Source organism: Thamnophis sirtalis, unplaced genomic scaffold (assembly GCF_051295495.1).
Source record: "Thamnophis sirtalis isolate CommonGarterSnake01/CBP01778 unplaced genomic scaffold, rThaSir2_p1.2 scaffold_6, whole genome shotgun sequence".
Taxonomy (NCBI): Eukaryota; Metazoa; Chordata; class Lepidosauria; order Squamata; family Natricidae; genus Thamnophis; species Thamnophis sirtalis.
The window spans coordinates 52637201-52660100 of NW_028261386.1; the positions used below are offsets into that span (position 1 = coordinate 52637201).

The 22900-nt window shown below is 39.0% G+C and overlaps 1 protein-coding gene across 4 annotated transcripts in view; it reads right to left on the minus strand.

Moving 5' to 3' along the window:
• Positions 1-608: 608 nt before the first annotated feature.
• The window catches only part of LCLAT1 (lysocardiolipin acyltransferase 1), a 74159-nt gene continuing 51867 nt past the window's right edge, over positions 609-22900 (minus strand). For all 4 annotated transcript variants that reach the window (XM_087717880.1, XM_087717883.1, XM_087717881.1 and 1 more), the window contains one exon: positions 609-2544. In XM_087717880.1, coding sequence (XP_087574006.1) covers positions 2045-2544 — 500 coding nt within the window. In that variant the 3' untranslated portion in view covers positions 609-2044. The remainder of the gene's footprint in view (positions 2545-22900) is intronic.

Genomic DNA, 22900 nt, shown 5'->3' on the forward strand with positions numbered 1-22900 from the left:
AGAGCTTGGGCGGGCCACGGGCGGCTCTCCTGAGTTCCATTTTCACTGGCAGAGGGTTGCATGAGGCTGTCACAGTCAAAAACAGAGGTCAAGAGGGCTTCCCGAACTCTTGTTTTCGCTAGTAGAGGGTTTGCAGGAGGCTGTCAGGGCTGAAAACAGAGCTCGGGAGCATGTTTTCGCTGGCAGCGTGCTCAGGCCACCACTGGTGCCCCTAAAACGAATGAGCTGGCCACACCCCCTGACAATGTCTCCTCCCGAAGGTCAAGCACAACCCCGTTGCAGCCCTTAATGAAATCGAGTTTGACATCCCTGTGCTAGAGGATCTAAGAATAGAAAATTATGTAATGTCATGAGATTTGGACAATCCAGTCAGTCTTCTGGAAAGCTTTAGAGACTATGCTTCCTTCTCAGACAGGGGAATTAGGATCTTTATGGACCCCAGTATGTGTGTCTATTCTGAGTCAGGATACAGTTTCGTGAGGAATCTTGGTTGGAATTCACTTTTAAAGACTGTATTGGCTTATAACTTTTATATTGTGCTATGTTGCAATGTGTTTTGCTAGCTACCCAGGTTAAGGTATAAAGTCATATAACTTAAATAGTACCAATTTGCGTTTTAAATTCTTTATTGTTGCTCTAGAGTAAATATATTTTATGGCTAAAACATTGACATTTTGATAACATTGGTAATCTAAGACCAGTTTACAGACCTTCCATATGCCAGCAGCTCTTAATACAATTTATTTATAAAATGGTTGTGTGAAAACTTACTATAGGGGCAATGGGGATTGAAAAAGATGTGGAAATAGCTATGACATTTAATATGTTGAACATATAGCTTATAGCTCTGGTATTATTAAAATTCAGAGAAATCTCTTGGCCTGCTGTGTTAAGTGTAAAAGATGAGTGAAGTGCAGCCAGTTCAAGATTTCACCGTAATTCCATTAAAAAAATAGGAGGGAAGATGTGCAGCCATAAAAAGAAAAGAGGGTCCAATTAGGAAATTTGAAAAACAAAATCTAATTCATTACATGGAGTAGAAGCTGGGGGGGAGGGGGGCTGCTTATGGTCAAGCATGGACTGATTTCACAAACGTTCTTCAGTTTTCATGCTAAAAGTATTCTCCTAATTCAGATTTTGAGAAAGAAGACAAACGTTAATAGAAAAACCTTAACGTTTCTTATAGTAATAATCCAATGGGGAAATTTTAAACATTATTTCTATTTTCATACAAAGGGAAAATGAATTTCTATACTTCATCCAGTTTCACGTTGCTTTGCCTGAGCATTTAGCGGTTAGGTTTGCAGGGCAGCTTAAACCTGAATTGGAGATGGACTATGATTTCACCATATGACAAACAATTCACAGGAATGGAATCCTGAAGATAATTTAGGACTTGCAAAAGGACAGTGGGGTCCAGCTCAGTTACCTTTACTAGCACCTTTACTTAGAGGTAAGCCTTATTGACTTTTGGATTCCCCCCACCCCCAAATATAAGAAGTTTTAATAGTTCAAAACTGACTATCTTCATTTATCCGTTTTGTTTTTTCTTTCAGTAGATTAAAATATTTGTTGATTTTGATGACAATAATTGCATCAGCTATTTAACTCTACATATAATGGTAGAGAAATGAAGATAGTCAACTATTAATTGTGTAATAACTTGGGACTTTCAAATCTCATACATTATTTATAGCAAGGCACTGTAAGAATCACAGTCCATAACTTTTAGCTCCCTAGTTTGCCCAGCAATTTAGAGCTATGTATTTAAACAATTCAATGGATATAAACTTTGATTGATCAGCAAATGCTTTTCCAGCGTGGCTGCAGAGGCTAGCTGCGAGAGGAACATTGATACATTCAAAAATTAAAAATTCAATATGAACTTTTGTCCTTTACAAGAAGAGTACAGTGCATTAACCAAAACAGCATTAAGAAAAATTAATTCTCATGCAAAACCTCCTTCCACTATGAAAAATTTATGGCACATCTGAAAAGTGCTCACAAACAACACCCATCCAAACAGTACATACACCAGTTAAATTTAATATCTGTTTACATTGGGTAACCTACGTCTATTAAAAAATTGATGACATGCAAGTTCTATTAATTCAAGTCCACCAAACAGCTTTTCTTGCACAGAGAAAATGACAACTACAACCACAAAATACCATCGTACAAAGTTGTACATGTATAACAGTGCAATCGAAAAGAGTGTGAAAAATGTCCAATACAAGAGGGAAATGCACTTAACAACCAAGACTCTGAGCTCAGATTTACAGGGTGGGATTTTGCTTCTCCCCGACTCATCAAAGTATTTTTTGCCTTCATAGAACTGGCGCAGCCGTTCTTCTTTTTCTTCCCAGCGCTTCTGACACCAGAGTTGCAAGTCTTCTGGAGAGGTTGGCAGGGATTCTACAGAGTATCTGCAGACGTGAAAATGAATTTCCTTGGGAAAATTTCCACACAGAAGATGTTTCTCAGTTTGTGGAATGTTTTGAGGATATGCCACTGTTATGTCATGAACAGCATCAAGGTTATTACCTAAAAAGAAATATAATTATAATTATTAACATTATAATACCATCCTCTCCTCCCCTTTCTCTCTCTGACAAACATACCTAACTTTCTTGCCTCCTATTTTCCCCACCGCTACCACACTATGAAATGGCTTGAGATGACAGGGACAAGCCCAAAGTTATCCAGCCAGCTTTCATATACAGTATCTGTAAGGTCCAGATAGACAGAGAAATGTTGCTGAAGGCTGCCTAGTGTGTAACAGAAATCTGATCTAGTGGCTTAAAGATGTGCTAAATCAGAAAAGTTAATTAGATTCTTCAATGTAGGACTGGCAGATTCAAATATTTCCAGAAAACTATCAAGTAAGGTATGACAGATAATGCTAGGCACACAGGAGAATAATCACCTAAATTGCACAACTTCATTCCGCCAGCAGGTCTAGGACAACTTACCGCAGCCAACTTGTAATGGCCATCTTGCTACGGCCAACGTGGCACAGTCATCTTTAACCGTGGTAAAGGTTTAATTTGTTGTTTAAGAACTGTGGTTTTTCATCCTAGATATACTTAATTTATTGATTTTATTTTTATTTGTGTCTATTTCTGCATTTATAAAGGAAATAAATTAAATTATTAATAAAGTTGATTAATTTAACTAACATAATTAAATACTATTACAATAGGTTTTTTTTAAAGACAACATAGGAATATTAGGAGAGCCCATTTTCAAGAATTCAATTTTCTGCTACTTAAAATATATTATTGTTTGCTAAAGTTTTAAAATTTTAATGGTTTGAGATGAATCTTGTAAGTTAAACCATAAGCTAACAAATAAAATAATTTAAAGCTATACTTACAGTATTTATTTTATTCTTTTTAAAAAATGTTATCTACTGAGTTGGTCTGAAAACGTTTCTAAGTAAAAAAGCTGTACTAAATTAAATGTACCATATGAATAAACTCTTTTGAAGTGAAATTCAAAGACTGAACTTTTTTCCCAACACATGCTATTGCAGCTGGGGTTGAAAGAGTCGCATATGCAAACGATATTGAATATTTTAGAGGCAAAATTCTATCTTGGGCTATTTTTACAAATATGGAGAGCAATTGTTAAAAAGTGTACAGAAGAAACTTTGTATGTGAGATTGTATGCAGCCCTTTGGAACACGACCCAGTTTTTATCAAAATAAACCTCCACAATATTCATGGGATAAATCCATAGTAAAGTCATATATTGAGTTACAAGAATATTTTAAAGGAATAAATGGAGATGTCTGCTTGAAAATAGTGGGCTTTTGCTTTGCCAAAGTATTGTACCCAAGTGGTACTTTAGATTCAGTTCAACCTGCTATTCAGAAGATCAAGTACAAGAACTCAGCTGGTACATCAGTTACAGCCTACCTGGACCAATAAGCCTTAGAAAATGATTATCATCCTTATCATTCATGTTTTGTCTCCTTCAATGTGTTCGGCATGGGTATACTTTGAAGATGGGTCAGAAATTATAGCTGGTGCAAATTGAGCAACCAGATTGTAAAACAAAGCCCATTCTTCTTTTTAAAATTGTTTAATTTATTTTCTATTAAATACATTTCTTAGTGCTTAGTAAACATTGAATTGTCTGGGTATATAATCTCCTTAACAATACAAATTACATTCTTAATCTCAGGCCCTTTTTTCCAACCATTGGTAAAATAAATTCTATGTTTAATAATATCCTACATCCTCTTTCTGTTTAATTTTCAATGTCAATTTATCCATTTATGCACAATCTAGTATCTTCTTGACTATTTCTTCATCGTGGTATATCTTCATTTTTTCTGAATATTATGCAAAAATAATCCTTGCTGCTGTTAAGATATGTAATATTAAATACATACTTTTCTTATCAAGTTTTTCTGATATTATATTACACTGAATAAAACAATTCAGATTTAAAATGTACATGTTTTCCTATGATCTTTGCTGCCCACCTGTGTATCTTCGGCCAAATTTTTGCTTTGACAAGCTGGGGGGGGGAGAACAAAGCCAATTCTGGGGTTCTATACTGTCTACCTGTTGGTTTCCAGGCCCCAAAGTGCTGGTTATAAAGCTATGTTTGACCTAGTACTTGAACCACTTTGCCAAGCATGATTCTCCTAGTCAAATATCAAGAGGAGTCATTCAAAAATACCTCTTCTCCTTTTCAGTTAAGAGCAGTGGGAAACTGAAGAAGGGAATCTTAGCAGTGACTTGATCATTAGGGAACCCAGTCCCCAGAGGGGCATCAACTCCAACTCCCCTTTCATTCTGGATAGCCCTTAAAATCATTTCATTTTGCGAAGCTTGAAGCTCAAAAAAAGACTATGGACATGTTAGCATCAGAAATCTCTCTCTCTCTCTCTCCCTCGCTCTTCCTTCCCACTACCTTTCCCTTTCTAGCAGACAGGTAAGTGATGAAAGATTGCAAGACTTTGTGGGAAACACAACAGTGAAAATGAAGATCATGTGACAGCAGCAACAGCTAGTAAAACTGAAGCAGCCACAACCTCCCCAAATTTCATTTCCTTGCGAGTCATGGGTCCTGGATTGTGGACACATTTGATGTTACCCCATTTGAAATAACTTGGTTCAAAAAATGTTGCACTTTGTATCACACTGACATCCAGCTAAAGATCATGATAAGAAGAGTTTTAAGAGTATATAGATTGCATTCTCTTCCTTTAAATGTTTTAAAATAAATAGCTATTGCTGCCAGCAAATCAGCGATAATAGTTATACTTAAAAAGATGTGAAAATCTGCTGTTTAGATTACTTGTTATAAAAAACATGAAGAACCAATTTCAACAGAAATCATAATGCAAATTACGTGTAAAATGAGATAAGTTTTTTTCGTTCCAATAAAACCTCTAGATACAATAGCATTGCCAGATGTTTCATCAAGATCTAGACTTGAATTTTTCAACAGTCCTTTAAATCAGCCGCTACAGAATGCCTGTAGTTTCTTCCTGATCTTTACAACTAGATTTTAAGCATCATCAACAATCCTTTGAATAGCTTTAAAGTGAAAGACTGAAAGGCTACATGATATATTTACATATTCATTAATGTGACAATTAAATTAGATGTAATAAGATAGCTAATGGTTTTTTAATTCAAGTTTACTGTGAATGCCATAGCTATTATATAATAATCAAATTCTGAAGAACGAAGTAAACATTCCCTAAACCAATGGGGTCTTAGACATCGATACATCAGGATTCTCTTTTGCCACCAAAATTGCTTCTTGAAAGGAAAGTCCTATCCATCAGAGTGATTTATGACTTGGAGGGAGGGGATGGTCATTTCCAGCTGGATCAGCAGACAGAAGACATAATGAAGCTGGTGCAGGAGTTGTAACCCTACTTGGGCAGGAGGACTTAGCTATATGCCTTCATTATCTGGGTGCCCCTTTAAAACAACTAGGAAACTACAGCTCATCCAAAATGTGGTGGTGCGTGGGACATGGAAGCATGTAACATGGATTTCATGCCAACCTTGGTTGTGGATTTGTTTCTGGGTACAATTTAAGGTGCTGGTTTAAACCAACATACATCTTTATGACTTGGAACCTGAGTATCTGCAGTACAATCTATTCTAAACAGTACTAGTTTGACTAATCAGATCCAACAGGGAGAAATTGTTAGTGATTCCCCATTTTCAGGGCCTTGAACCAAGAAGAAAGGAGGTGCTGCTTCTCAATGGCAGTGATGAATTTTCTTTTTCTTTCTTTCTTTCTTTCTTTCTTTTTCTTTCTTTTCTTTTTCTCATTCATTTGTTCCAAACATTTATATACTTGACCATCATCTCCTTGTTGGTATTTGGAACTTTTAAAGAACATTGTGGCTCTGCAGTTGCATCACCCACCCTCCCCCTTTACAGTGTGAAACTTAGCCCAGCCCAGTCCAGCCCAGTAGCAAGGGGATATTTTGGGGGGGCACACTGAGGTTCTGAGGTTGCTTTCATCACAAAATCCAGCCAGGGTGCCTGGTTAGCAGTTGGAGCAAGAGGTTGGTGAAGGTCAGCTGGCAGAACATATGGCATAACATAACATTAGCTCCATCATGCAACCATTGTTGTTTCTTCATGAATCCTTTGATTCAGGCATAGGGCATAAGGCATAAGACACAGAGCCTGATAGCCTTTATGATAAGAAGTGGCTGATTAGAATGCAACCTGTATGAACTCTGAAAGTGACAGGTATTTAAATTCATGAGAGGATGGGGAAGAAGAAAAGAGCTTACAGCTGCTAACTGGCTGGCACTAAAACAGTTTCTGCCATACCAAAATGCACAAGTGGACAAATCTTATTAAGTTCAATTAACCCAGTACTCTGGGAGCCTCCTTAATCTGAAAAGGATTTAATGAAAAGTCTCGGCTTCAATAAACACTCTTTAATTATGAGTAATATTTATTCATAAAGAATTTGTTTCAAGATTAACCTGAGACCTGTAGGAAACCAAATATATCAATATAATAATGTAATGCCTAATTAGAAAATAATTGATTCCTAACTGTAATATACTGCTTTGTAGCACACATAATTGTTTAGTACAATTGCTTTTAAGTTGTTGCATCTGGCAATAAAAATGCAACTCCGTAAAAGAGAGAAAGGATTGGAATTAGCATTATGCCTTACTGAAAGTCTTCGGTTAAGTCAGATATTGCTCCTTGCTTAAAAAGTACAGCCTTGGTAATGGCAGGAATTGGGAGTGGAATTTCTAAGCAATGCGGTCATAAGTGCAATGTCACATGGCCACATCATTCACTGACAGAAATCCAGGTAGTCTTCATTGTGAATAACCAAACCTCACTGGTTATTCGGTGAGGACACAAGCCAAGCCTTGCCAAGCTTGCAGTCCCAAGCCTTCTCTTGAACTTCCCCACCCGTTTATTTCTCCCTATCTCAGCACTTTTGCCCCCACCACCTACTGCCTGCCCCTGCCATGCCACACTGCCTGCCGCTAATGTACCAGCTGGGCTTTCTTTCATTCTGGTGCGCAGCCTGCGCTTCTCTCACGCTCTGCCCGGGGCCTCCATTCGCATGCCAGTCAAGCTTTCTGCTCATGTCCCACCCAGGTCCTTCTTTCACTCTTTTTAAAGATAATTGACAGCTTATGTGCTGAAGTTGGCCTGAAAAGCAATTGCATCAGCTACAAATGTTCCACAAGATATGTTTGTTCACAGCTGTATTCTAAAATAGCATCTTAGTATTTTACAAAATTCAAAATGTGTACGTATTGTGATACGTACAATAGGTATTGTATGTGAACTGTGCTTTATTGTATAGTTTACTCTTCTAGCTAGAGCTGGATCTCACAAGCTATATTTCTATGCACTTTCCTAAGTGTAAACCTTAGCAAACATAGAGATTATCCATCATAAGACAACTGTATACTTATGAATTCAATTCTGCAATAGTTAATTGATCTCTTAAGGTTTTCTTGTTTCCATCAGACTGGTATCAACCTGTTAGCAAAGCAGGTAAAACTAAAGTAGGCATTAAATATAAAGTAGCTAAATTTAATTTCAAATTCAAAGATACTTTTATAAAAAAACTTTATTGAAAGACTGTTAGAAAGGCTTTTAAGCACAAAAGACTTATTCTTTTGTAACTTTCATAGAAAGCTATTATAGTCATCCTTTTATATAATTTCATTCATTTATTTCATAAATAAATAAGAATTTATGTAATTTGAAAAGGTGATTAAACAAAGTTATTCAATTGAAGTGCCTATCATAAATATGTGTTACTGTGTGTGGATGTAAAAAAGAGAGGTATATATAAGCATATCTAGAGAATAAGAATCAGAATAGAGCTGGAAGGAACCTTTGAGGTCTTCTAGTCCAGCCCACTGCTCAAGCAGGAGATCCTATACCATTTCAGACAACTGACTGTCCAGCCTCTCCTTAAAAATCTCCAGTGATGAAGCACCCACAACTTCTGAAGGCAAGCTGTTCCACTGGTTAATTATCCTCACTGTTAGGAAGTTTCTTCTCAATTCCAGGTTGCTTCTTTCCTTGATTAGTTTCCATCCATTATCTGTCTGTCAATTCCATCTATTTATGCACTAAATATGCACTATGCACTAAAAACACATTCATGACTTGAGTTGTGTAAAGGACAAGTGCTTACATTGTGAGTGTATTTTTACAGATGACAAAGAACAGCATTTAGAATTACCTATTTATAGTAAATGACCTTTTAGACAATATTCAATGTGAAATAAAATTGATCAGATTCTAGGTCAGTCTCAAAAATAACCCAATTTTTAAATGTAATGCTAAAATGTCAAATATATCTATTGTTTAAAGTACCTAAGTGTCCTAGATTAAGTAATAGTTTTCTATTTAAATGGAAGATTACTACTGGGGGTGGGGTGGATGGGAAGGATGAGAACGAGTGAGAGTTTTTTAATATTTAAAATATTTACACTAGAATTATTATGCTTCCTATACTATAACACCGCACCAAAACACTGATTTTTCAGAAAAATATCTTGTAGTTACATATTATCTAAAATTGCTTTTCATAATTTAAGTCAAGATGGCATCATTGCATCAATATAAAAGTTTGTTAACCACTGATAGTTATAATATATGGGACAATATTCCAGTTCCCTAATGTCGATAATCAGGAGTCTCCACCGACGGTGGGTTCCGGATCCCGTTGCAACAAGTACACTGCAACGGGGGCGGGCGCCCACCATGTGCAAGCGCACACATGCATACCCACCACCCACAAAGCTCTAGCTGCTCAGCAGAGTGTCGCCAGGCGCCGTGCTGTGTGCATGCGCAAATGGCCCAATCTGGTAAAGAGAGTAGGCAAGCGGGTGGGCCCTCCGGAGCACCATACAGGAACGTTACCTGGTGTTCCCAGCAGGCACAGGTAGTAACCTACCATTGGTTTCTACTTCCTTTTGACAAAAGGGAAAAGGACAATATTTAAGAACATTTTTAGATAAAAAAGGGTGACTAGAGGGAGCCAAATATTAGATAGCATGGAAATGATGATGATGATGTTCATCCAGTGTCTGAAGAGGACCTTGACATTTAACAGTTATGGGCTGTCCATGATATGTCTGCAGGTGGCTGGTAAGCCCTATATAGGCACGCAACATTCTGCCACATGTCGGGCAGATGTGCAGGCACCATGTTGCAGCTCTGGCTTTGCAGAGTGCTAGTTTCTCTTGTCCTATGGTTGTTCTTCTGTCCTCAGATGTCTGGCAGCCTTGGTGGATCAGCGTGTGCCATGTCGGTCGATCTTGTGGGTTCCCCAGGAGGTGGTGTCGATATCCAAGGACTTGAAGGAGGCTTTCATCATGTCTTTCTATCACTTCCTTTGTCCTCCATGCAATTGCTTTCCTTGAGACAGCTCACCATAGAGGAGCTGTTTAGGGATGTGATGGTCTGGAATCTTTGCAACATAGCCTGCCCAGCATGTGTGGGCTTTCATCAGCAGGGTGTGAATTGATGGCAGGCTTGCTCTGGAAAGGACTTCTGTGTCTGTCATCTTCTCCTGCCATTGGATCCTCAGAATTCTACAGAGGCAGGTCATGTGGAAGTGGTTCAGTTGCCTAGCGTGCCTCCTGTATACAGTCCAAGTCTCACTGGCATACATCAGGGTAGTTAGCATTACTGCTCAGTAGACTTTGAGATTTGTAGCAAGGCTTATTCCACGGTTGTCCCATGGAAATAAGTGACAAGGGGAAGCTTTCTTCTTTTTTTAACACTCTAGGACCAGCAGCCATCTAAATGAAACTGACTAAAAGAAATATGTCTGAATTGTTCTTTTCTTGCAGCCACAGTAGGAAAAAAACAGAAAAGAAACAAGAAAACAAGTCTTTTACAAGATAGAGTATAGCAACTGTATGTAGGACAAACAGGCAGAAGACTAGCAGAATGCACCCATGAACTCCAGCTAGCAACCAGAAGACATGACAAAACAACTCCTTAATTTCACAACACATGGACAAACAATTTCTCCAATGAGAAATTGAGCATCCTAGATCAAGCCAAGTCCAAAAATGCCAGAGAATTCCTGGAAGCCCAGCACTCGGCTATCAACAGGCACATAGAGATAAACAACATTTACATACCATTCAAAATATACAATCAAAACTCCACAAAGGAAACAAAAGGATTAAAAACATATCCCTAAAACAACACCCATATATGAGCAGTAATTAACATTAGACCAACAATAAAAAAGTAAATAGCACTCTAATCAAGGAACTACCAATGTAGACAAACAAGCTAACAGTAGCAATAGGGAATAAATGGGGAACTCATCAAATTTGCAGATGACACCAAGCTAGCAGGAATAGCCAACACTCCAGAAGATAGGCTTAAGATACAGAAAGATCTTGACAAAGTTGAACATTGGGCACTCTCTAATAAAATGAAATTCAATGGTAAAAAGTGTAAGGTTCTATATTTAGGCAAGAAAAACAAAATGCACAGGTACAGTATAGGTGATACCTTCCTGAATAGTAGTAACTGTGAGAGGAATCTTGGAGTCCTAGTGGACAACCATTTAAATATAAGCCAGCAGTGTGCAGCAGCTGCCAAAAAAGCCAACACAGTTCTAGGCTGCATAAACAGAGGGATAGAATCAAGTTCATGTGAAGTGTTAATACCACTTTATGCTGCCTTGGTAAGGCCACACTTGGAATACTGCATTCAGTTTTGGTCACCACGATGTAGAAAAGATGTGGAGACTCTAGAAAGAGTGCAGAGAAGAGCAACAAAGATGATTAGGGGACTAGAGACTAAAACATATGAAGAACGGTTGCAGGAACTAGGTATGTCTAGTTTAGTGAAAAGAAGGATTAGGGGAGACATGATAGCAGTGTTCCAATATCTCAGGGGTTGCCACAAGAAGAGGGGGTCAAACTATTTTCCAAAGCACCTGAGAGTAGAAGAAGAAGCAATGGGTGGAAACTAATCAAGGAGAGAAGCAACTTAGAACTGAGGAGAAATTTCCTGACAGTTAGAACAATTAATCACTGGAACAGCTTGCCTCCAGAAGTTGTGAATGCCCCAACACTGGAAGTCTTTAAGAAGATGTTGGATAGTCATTTGTCTGGAACGGTATAGGGTTTCCTGCCTAGGCAGGGGATTGGACTAGAAGACCTCCAAGGTCCCTTCCAACTCTGCTATTGTATTGTATCACTCTGACCACTGCTGATAGGATGAGACATTAGTATATAGTAGCAATAAGCATTTAAGACTTACCGTATTTTTTGGAGTATAAGATGCACATTTACCCCCCAAAAAAGATGAAAATCTGGGTGCATCTTACACTCCGAAGGTAGGTCCACCCACCGGCTGACCCCCATCCTTCGGAGGTTTTCTGCCTCTATGCATCACATTTTTGGCTGGTTCCAGGAGGCAGGGATCCTCACTTCCACTCGGATTTTGATAACGAGCAGCACAGATCTTTTTATCCATTTAAAACAAACGCTATCACCCTAAACCCAGCCTATGGGAAACCATAGCCGGTCACAAGCCCGGATAAATGGGGAGTGTTGGTTCCCGTGGCGACGGAACCGTGAAACAAGCTGAGAATCCAATGGCAGGACAACACACGGATAAACAACTCTGTAATCTGTGACGTTCTGCCTTTGGCCTTCACAATGCAACGGTCACTGCCTTGTGGACGTTGACATTTACGAAGATTAAGTCCAAGTCTATCACCCTACGTGCATTTAACTTAACTGGAGAGAGTGGGATGATTTTCATGGAGGCAGAAGCTGATCACCCTCTGCCTGGGTCATCTGGAGAAGGGGCGGGAAGAGCTGCTAGCCGCCTTGCCTTACACTTCCTGCGCAGCGCCTGCTCCACCAACCAAGTCCCGAGCTCCATGCTTCCCCAGGCCGCTTGCGGAATCAGGCTCGAACCGAGGCAGAAGAGGCATAGAGGGCTTGCTGGGAAGCCCGGCACTGTGTTTACGAGATGGCAGCATCCAGGAGGACTGAAGTGTTGTGTCTTTATCGGGCCTTGGCATGTATTACTGAAACATGGCTGGGCCCTGAGGGAGGAGTCCCCCTCGTCGAGATGTGCCCAGCCGGATTTCAGGTGCTACACCAGCCGAGAGCCCAGGGAAGGGGTGGCAGTGTGGCTATTGTAGTCCGGGAGTCTTTAGTACCTCGTAGGATCCCTGCTCCAGAGCTTGTCGGGTGTGAGTCCCTGCTAGTGAAGTTGGACCTCAAGGGTCAAGTGGGTTTGCTGCTTACGTACCTGCCTCCCAACTACGTTGCAGCAGCCCTCCCCTCGCTCCTCGAGTCAGTAGCCGAGCTAGCGGTTGAGTTCCCTAGACTTATAGTTCTGGGGGACTTTAACTTGCCTTCGCTCGGTGAACACTCTGATGGAGCGCAGGAGTTCATGGCTTCCATGACAGCCATGGGCTTGACTCAAGTAATTCGAGGCCCAACTCACTCAGCGGGTCACACGCTTGACCTCGTATTCCTCTCGGAGCAGTGGAGTTACGATCTTGGTCTGAGGGGTAATGAGATCATACCCCTGTCGTGGTCAGACCACTACCTACTGAGGCTAGACTTCCGGAGGCCAAACCCCCACCGTAGGGAGGAGGAACCGACCAGCTGGTTCTGCCCCAAGCGACTGATGGATCCTGTTAGGTTCCAGACGGAGCTTGGGGTTATTCCTGATACCCTCGCCCACAGTTCGGCGGAGACCCTCGTCGCTGCCTGGCACTCGGCAGCTTCGGAGTCTCTAGACCGGATTGCGCCGCTACGGCCCCTCCGGGTCAGCGGCCCCCGGAGGCCTCCTTGGTTTACTGAGGAGCTCCGGGAGGTAAAGCGCCGGAGGAGACTCCTAGAGCACTTGTGGAGGTCCGATAGGTCCGAGTCGAAACGTGCACTTTTGACAGCATGCACCAAGGAGTATATTCGGACCTTAAGAACAACAAAAAGAACATACATTGCCTCCTTGGTAGCGTCCGCCGAGTCCCGCCCAGCCGCCCTGTTTAGGATAACCCGCTCCCTCCTAAATAGGAGGGAGACGGGGGACTCCTTACAGGGTAAGGCTGAGGAGTATGTCCAGTTCTTGGCGGACAAAGTTGCCCGGTTTCGAGCGGACCTGGACTCCACCCCAGTAGATCCAGCCGAGACACAAGGAGAAAACTTGGCAAACCATCTCTGGGTTGAGTTTCAGGAAGTTGCCTCTGGGGATGTGGACAAGGCTATGCGAGCTGTGAGTGCCTCCACCTGCATACTGGACCCGTGTCCCTCCTGGCTGGTTGCCAACAGCAGTGAGGTGACACGAGGCTGGATCCAGGCGGTTGTTACCGCTTCTCTTCGGGAGGGGTACTTTCCCACCGCGCTTAAGACAGCGGTGGTAAGACCCCTCCTGAAGAAGCCGTCTCTGGATCCAGCTGTTCTTAATAACTATCGTCCAGTCTCCAACCTCCCCTTTGTAGGGAAGGTTGTTGAGAAGGTGGTGGCTCTCCAGCTTCAGCGTACCTTGGAGGAAGCTAACTATCTTGACCCCTTCCAGTCTGGCTTCAGACCCGGTTACAGCACAGAAACCGCTTTGGTCGCATTGACTGATGATCTCTGGAGAGCTAGGGATGGAGGCCATGCTTCCATCCTAGTTCTCCTGGACCTCTCAGCGGCTTTCGATACCATCGACCATGGTATCCTTCTGCGACGACTGCGGGAGATAGGGGTGGGCGGCACTGTCTTGCAGTGGTTCTCCTCCTATCTCTTGGACAGGTCGCAGTCGGTGTTAGTGGGGGGGCAGAGATCGTCCCTGAGGCCCCTAACTTATGGGGTGCCGCAGGGGTCGGTCCTATCCCCCCTACTATTTAACATTTACATGAAACCGCTGGGCGAGATCATCCGAAGGCACGGGATAAAATATCACCAATATGCGGACGATACACAGTTGTATCTGTCCGCCCCGTGCCAACTCAATGAAGCGGTGGACGTGATGAACCGGGGACTGGAAGCCGTTAAAGACTGGATGAGAGCGAACAAGCTGATACTCAACCCAGACAAGACCGAGTGGCTGTTGTGTTTCCCTCCCAAAAATTTGACCACCATACCATCACTCAGGCTGGGGGGACAAAATTTAAACCCCTCAGAAAGGGCCCGCAACTTGGGAGTCCTCCTGGATTCACAGCTAACTTTCGACCACCATCTCTCAGCTGTGACCAGGGGGGCATTCGCCCAGGTTCGCCTGGTGCGCCAGTTGCGGCCCTACCTGAATCGGGAGGCCCTCACAACAGTCACTCGAGCCCTTGTGATCTCTAGGCTGGAATACTGTAATGTGCTCTACATGGGGCTGCCCTTGAAGAGCATCCGAAGACTACAGCTAGTCCAGAATGCAGCCGCGCGAGTGATCGTGGGCGCACCACGGTTCGCCCACATAACACCGATCCTCCGTGAGCTGCACTGGCTACCTGTTGGTCTCCGGGTGCACTTCAAGGTCCTACTCACCACCTATAAAGCGCTCCATGGTAGTGGATCTGGCTATTTGAGAGACCGCCTTCTGCCAATTACCTCCCTGCGTCCCATCAGATCGCATAGAGTTGGCCTCCTCCATATTCCATCCGCCAGTCAGTGCCGACTGGCGACTACTCGGAGGAGAGCCTTCTCTGTTGCGGCTCCGACACTATGGAACAATCTCCCCGTGGAGATTCGTACCCTCACCACCGTCCAGGCCTTCCGCACAGCCCTCAAGAACTGGCTAACCCGTCAGGCCTGGGGATAATCTTATTTCGCCCCTCCCGAATGCTGAGTGAATGTTGAGTTTTATTGTCTAATTTACTTTGTGCACATTTCTTTTTTCGTATTGTCCTACACTCCCCTTCCTTTTTGATTGTAAGCCGCCCTGAGTCCCCTCAGGGAAAAGGGCGGCCTATAAATAAATAAAACAAACAAAAACAAACAAACCTTGCTGCAAGAAAGTCAGGCTTTTAACACCTATGGCTATAGGTAGGAAGACGGGGGCGTCTCGGGAGCAGAGCCTTAGGTGCCAAGTCCCTCTTCTGTCCCCACTCCAGTTAAATGTGCATAGGGTGATGGGGTTTGTTTTAAATGGATAAAAATATATGTGGTGACAATGCTGATGCTGGTAGGCAGAGGCAAAATTCTTTTTTTCTAGTTCCCCCCTCCCCCTCCAAAAATAAGGTGCATCTTATACTCTGAAATAAATATGGTATATACCACTTTGTAATGCTTCTACAGATCTTGTTAAACATTTTTTAGAGTCAGCATATTGCCCCTAACAATCTGGGTCCTCATTTTACCAACTCTGAAGGATGAAAGGCTGAGTCAACTTTGAGCTAATCAGGATCTCACAGAGAAGTGTTATTAGTCTTGCAGACTTAGTATTAGTTTACTGTTGGAGACAGCACTCTTCCAGATATGAATTGCAGAGGAACAATGGCAGAAAAGTGTTTTGTTTCCATGCCTTGCTTGTGATCACCATAGAGGCATCTGTTGACTACTATGAAATATAAAATATTGAATTAATATGGTTGATCAGGGTCATATTCATTAGGGTTATTCCTATATTTCTCAATTTTTTATCTTTCTGTAACGTGTTGGGCCAGAAAGCTAGAGAAAATGAAAAGAACATTAGAAATTGTGAAGGGAAGGTTGTGCTCAACTGTATACATTTATTTTGCTTTCCCCACAATAACACTTGGCAATGAAATAGATACAGAGAAAGTTGGAGGTTTGTATAGCCTACTGATTTGGAACAATTTTATAAGTACAGTCAGGCATATTAATTAGCTATCAGAATTATTTTTATTCATTTTATACAATTTATAGATTGTCTGGCTTCCAAGACCGATTTTCAAATTAAAATTACAGTAATGAACTTTCTCTAATAAATCAAGTAATATTATTAATAATATATACTGTCTAGACTCTTCCAATCAGACTTGTGGAATAAAAATAGTTAATGTGAGTTTTTAAAAATTATTATTCTAGTTTAGTGATCCATGGTCTTCTTTTGCGATCACATCAAAATAATAAAAGAAAACAGATATTTTGTTAATTATTAATACAGGAGCCTCATTAGGTCCTTTGAAGGGCTTCCTGTTTCAAGGATTATATATATTTGTCTAATGTCTTCAATGTCCTTTCAGAGTGCTAAAAAAAGAAACAGCAAAACAAAGCAAAAACCCTGATAGCAATAAAAAGAAATATGGAGTAGTGATTTATTTAGTACAGGAGAGGGCTGCAGGAAAGTAGCATAAAGTGTCCTGCAGCAGCACGTTTTACAAAAGGAATTAAAGCCATGAAATTAACATTTTAATGAAGCAGACTACTGACGTCAAGACTAACTCACTGATTGCTGCTTCCAGGTGGCCTAATGAGATGAAAATGAAGTTTATATCCTCAGCTAGTCTTAGCCAGGCTTGTTTAGTTACTATGATTGAATTTAAATGAGAAGACACTTCTGTGTACAAACATGTCTAGGCTGGTTAGTGCTTGCTTAAACTTAAATATAACAAAAAGCTTAAATTAACAATACTTCAGTTAACAAACATTGACATTAAAGCTGTAGGAATTATTTCTTCTTTTAAGAAAAAATGTGTATGCCTGTTTGTGTGTGGATGAAGTGTGCATGTGTATAAGAATGTCAATTTCAACACATACATTCAGTATCTGTTCTCATAAAGCTGCCACCTTTTAACTCTAATTTAGTTTATAGAGTTTTATCAAAGGAGACTATTTCTTTTTTGAGATTCTGAAGAAATATTGTTCAGAAGACAGTGTAATTGGAAAATTTGACATTAAACCACAGATAGGCAATATGAACAAGATGCTTCCTATTTTTTTTAACCAGGTACTCATTCTCTTTTTCACTTTCCCTCTCTGCAAAGGAAAAAAAAAGCAAAGCATCATCTTCCAGCACGGTATTGAGTGATAAGAATGCTTTTAAATCTCCTAGAATGGTGGAGCGTATATGTGGGACAATTTTGTCTTTTGAAAATTGTTTTATAATGGTTATATAAACTGATGTTTCTTGACCTTGGCCACTTTAAAATGGGTGTTGACTGAGGAATTTTGGAAGTTGAACTCTACCCATCTTAAAATGGCCATAGTTTAGAAATACTCACGTAAACCATTTTTTTCATGTAATTTCATTTGTAAAGAAACAAATTTTCCCCAACAACTATATTGCGGTTACATTTATTGCATACTCTCAAAATTCTAAACATTCTCTTCTGTGGATGCCAGAGGAGTTTCATATAATTTTATAATCATTATAACTCTGAAGAACAGCCTCTGTGCAAATGCAAGCCATTTATAATCTTTTCTAGCCATTAATTCAATAAACGACTTGCTATTAGCAATGATCAACCCAAATCAATGTCTCAGATTCGGATGATGTAAGTATTTTCAAATGTAAATTTTCCAAATACTCCAAAATGAACTGCACAGAACTATTTATGGTAACTAACCTTGCAAAAGATATCAATTAAGATGCATAACACAAAAGTATCAACTAAAGGCTCCAAAAAACACAAGGAGAATAGGAATTAAAAGGGCAAATATGGCTCAGTGTATAGGGAATGAAGATCATCATCATCATAGTAATAAAGTTTCTACAAGACTGGTATAGTTGGGCTATCATATTGAGCAAAGATCTTGTAGTGTGGGAAAAACTGTGAAAGGGAAACTGCAGCTTTTATCTTTGCTAAAAGATACAGAAAAACAAAAATAATTCATGGCACAGAGAAAGTAGATTTTCCTTTCTCTCTACTAATGGCTCTCAAATATAGCTCTCAAATATAACCCTATGCAACTGCATATTGTAATGTTAAAGCACAGCAACTGAAGGGTTTCTTCTCAAATTATTTAGGGAAGCAATTTCCATCAAATGTACTGAGGGTCACCAAGATGAACATAAACAATTTTAAGAGAGGAACTGGATAAATTCTTGGAAGCCAAAATTACTATTTGTCATTATGGCAAAGGCCTATTTAGAAATCAGTTATTAAGGTTATTTAATAGTTCTGGCCCATATGATTTAAAATAACTGCCCAGAGAACAGAACATTTGATTTCTTTTAACCCTTTGTTCTAGCGAACAAGAGAATCAGTAGAAAAACATTTTAGAGATCATCTCCTTTAACTGCCTTGACTACAGCAATTTTGTTTTTCATGACAGGTATTTGGTATTTTAAAACCCCATTCAATGGACAAATCTCTAACCTTTATAATTTAAGCCCTTGGGTAATAAGAAATTCCTTCCGTATTTTAAGATCAGTAGATTTTATACTTAAAAATACATTTTATTGTCCTAAGCTTTTTCTATTTTTCTAACATAATTATAGTTTCTATTTTTCCTTATAGGATTCTCTGGATTCTGCAAGAACTACATTTATCTCCTATAAGTTGGATGCTAATATTACTTCAACATTACTTCATCTCTGAATGTCATTTTTTTACAACCACATGAATACTTAACACGAATCAACTCTCTTATGTTTTAGAGATAAATCTTGAGTGAACACTAAAGATGCTTAATGTAGTTATTGAAGAAATCCATGTTTAGGATTCATATAGTACATTGAATCATAAACAAATAAATTGACAATCACCATTAAAAAACAAATTTAAAACTAAACAAGCTGTGTGAATGGAAAATAATGTGTGATATTGTCCTACAATTACTGAAAATTTTCTGAGACTTAGATGCAAAATTATAGTAGGAAAGGAAACTATATTCAACAATCCAATGTTAATAATAAACAAAGTTTGAATCTATTACTTAAACCCAGTATTAAAAATGTATTTCCTTCATCATACAATAAATAGCTGGATTCCTGGCAAGCACTGCCTGCATTCCAAAGCCATATGGTAAATGCTAACAATGTGGAAAATTGCAGTTAAAACTAGCTAAAAATAGTTCCAGAAATAACTTCAGAAATACCCCATTGTTTTTAGGAAGCAATCAACTTACCTTTCTATTTATAAGAGGGGAATTAAGCCCACTTTGAAGCTCTTGGGATGATTCAAATTGTACAGCAAAATTCATTCAGATTCCCTTAGAAGGGACCTGAGGTGTGCCATGACAAAGTTGCAGGAAAGAACACTATATTAATGCACAGAGAGTCAAGATGTGGCTAAGCTGAAGCCTCATTTACTCAAACATGACATTTAGGGGGTACCCATACAGTACCAGTTATCGGAAAAAGTATGTTCAAGAAGAAATGAAACTTTTTCCAATAGGAGTCCCTTCACAGGGTTTCAAAAAAGGAGTTGAAAACTACTTGTTTAATTGTGTGTTGAACAGAATGTAGTTAAAATCTAGCCAAATTCCTGTTATGGATGTACATGGAAGATAGCATATTTGTATGTTTCCTTCTATCAAAATTGTCTTCCATAAAGATCTAAAGACTCTGCAGCTACCAGCTTTCTTGTCTATGGCTTACCAAAACTTTCATTTCCAAAAACATCTATCATTTAGAAATTGATATTCAAATGTCCCCCCTCAGAAGAGTATCCACCTCATAAATAATTGCCTTTTGATGGATTTTTCTAGAAATTTAAAGGAAGCCCAATTGAATATTCTTTCTCCTTTCATGTTTACCTCCTAAGAAGGGTTTGCAATTGAAAGTGATTTTTTGAAATGCTTTTCAAAGAAATTCTGGTCCTTCTCTCTCTTCTATAGATATTTCTATGCACAAGTGCACTTACAAAATTTCCCATTGGGAGCAGTGATTCTCGATGGTTCTGCATATAAAAACAGATTCTTACAGGGTTCAGACTGAAAATTTCCCACCTCTACTTTGGAATTTCTATATACAAAGCACATATTCTGCCTCTGAGCTATCAGCATGTCCTTCATGAGTTATGCTCTCATTAAAGTCCTCCACAGATATATAAATTACTGGATTATTTTTAGGTTTTCATGTTCCAAAATTTGCCATCACTTTGCTATCATACACCTGGAAAAATAGGCTATTTATGTCAAGGCTCAAAAATAAGATAATCTAATTAGTAATGTGTTTTTAAATTGTGTTAATATTTTCCCATTTACAGAAATATTCCCAAATCCATATAACTAAATTGAAATGACGTTAAACATAAACATGTTGGTTGAACTATTTTTCCTTGGGACTAGCACCAGCCTTAAAAAGAGTCACGTATATTTCATTGCTATTCTATGCATGCTATAGTTTAAAATGGAAAGTACTGTTTGTTGAATGACATTAAGTGGATTGTATTTGCACTTAGTTTTCCAGTGGTTTTGCTATATTAATAATGGAACAGAGGGCATGATATCTTTCAAGTACACTAGTTAAGAAAGAGGTTTTCATTATCATTACAATTTAGATTTATCACAAGTAAGAGTAACTCACATATCTGGTGGTTAAAAAAGAATTGGTTGCTTTTCAGCTTTTAATCAGATATGCACTAAAAAGGTTATTCTTAATTCCTGTCCTCAGTTTTTTTCCTTCAATGATGCATGGATAATACACTTTCTCACATAGTTGAGGTTCAGAGCAGATTATTCTTAGCACTCTCAGGCCAAATATATCCTAAATCAGAAAATTGCACTAAACAGGGCTAATAGCTAAATATAACTTGTTGGTTGGGGAAATGCAATTTTAGAACATCAGAAAAATGCAAGATACTTAAGCTGCTGAAAAAGATGTGAGAGACTTGGCTCTATTTTCTATAATCATCTGTTTTTTAAAAAAATTAAAAAGAGATATTGTAAGTTGTTAACACAAGCTTGACTCTTTACAATTATTTGGATAAATTTTGTTAGTTCCAGCAAATATATTCTGCTCTGTCAGCTATGCTGAAAGTAAAGCAAAGCAATGTGGTTTGCAGAAGCCAAAGATTTTTGGCAGGATGCTGAAGAACAGAATTTGAGATTCTGCAAATGTAACATACGTATGATAATGAACAGACAAAGTTAAAGACTAAATGGAGAAAATGGAATCACTGTCTCTGTCAGCCAATATTCAAAGGCATAGCCCTTATTTACTGAGTTGTGCCATCAGGCATCTTTTCATATGTTATATTCTACAAGAAAGCACACTCATCTGTAACAGGCTTAGAGAATGGCCTTTGATAAGTACTATTCTGTACCTTTCTATAGATTTTTAAATCTGAGTGGAATGGATAGTCTAACTGACTGACCGATTGACTGAATAAATGTTTTTAAAGCAGTTCTATTAAAACTGTAAGAGGAAGAGTGGCACAAAATTCTTAGAATTGAAAATACCTTAAATGCTTATGTTTGAGACAAAATATGCACCTGACAAAGATCCCGAGCATGTGCTTCATTGACCAGATATAGTGATAAAACTCTAACAATATTAGCAAGCAAATAAAATGAATGTGAAATGTGAGGATGTAGGTTAAATTTGATATGATCTGGACTGAATTAGGCATAATTTGAACGTTTCGGAAAACAAGTGCAAAGAGAGGGAAATGAAAATTTTCATAGAAGACCTTTTTTACAAAAGGCATTCTATATAGTAGCCTTTTCTAGGGATTTGCAGCTGTTTCTTTAAGTTATTTTAGGTTTAGGTTACTTCCTTCCTTATACATCTGCTTATGCATTAGCAGACAAAACCAATAAACCTAAACCTATTTTGTCTGCTAATGCATAAGCAGATGTATAAGGAAGTAAGGTATTTTAAGGTCATGTTCAATAATACAATCCTCAAACTCCTGCTACCAATTACTAAAATTTAACAAGACTTCAGCAATATCTTACAATTCTTGTAGTATCTAAGCTTAGAAAGTTATCACACTTGTCTTGAAAAATACTGCATGCTGGATTGATTACTTTTTCATATGCAGGATTTATCCAGCAGAGTAATCGGTACCTTCTGAATTTTTCTTCTTTATTGGATGTAACTTAATATCTCTGTCTCTATCCTAGAACATAATTGGTCAAATAAATTTGATAAACAAAAATGTTTAATAATATATATGTTTTGTAGGAGTAAAACTAAATTGAAGTTTGTTTTCCAAGTGTTCTTTATTTTGTGATCTATATTTAGGGAGAGAGATGATTTCTGGCTCCAGGGTAACATTTTCCCAAGCATCTCTGCCCTTTTTGTTTTAACTTTTCAACTTCTGTAACTATGGCAACATGTAACTAGAATAAATATACTTATATTTTAAGAACTCTTCAGGAAAATCTATCAGACTGAAAAAATGTAAGTCGGCTCAAAATAGACCAAAATATGTACAAATCGGGAATAAAATGGAAGAAAGAAAAAAGTCGAGGCACATTCTGCTTTTCAAGGTAGCTAAAATCAGCAAATTAAATTCAGTGTCAATATATAAGGCAAGAAACACATTTAGGATATAAATGAAAAGCAAACATAATGCTAATGTAGAAAAGTAA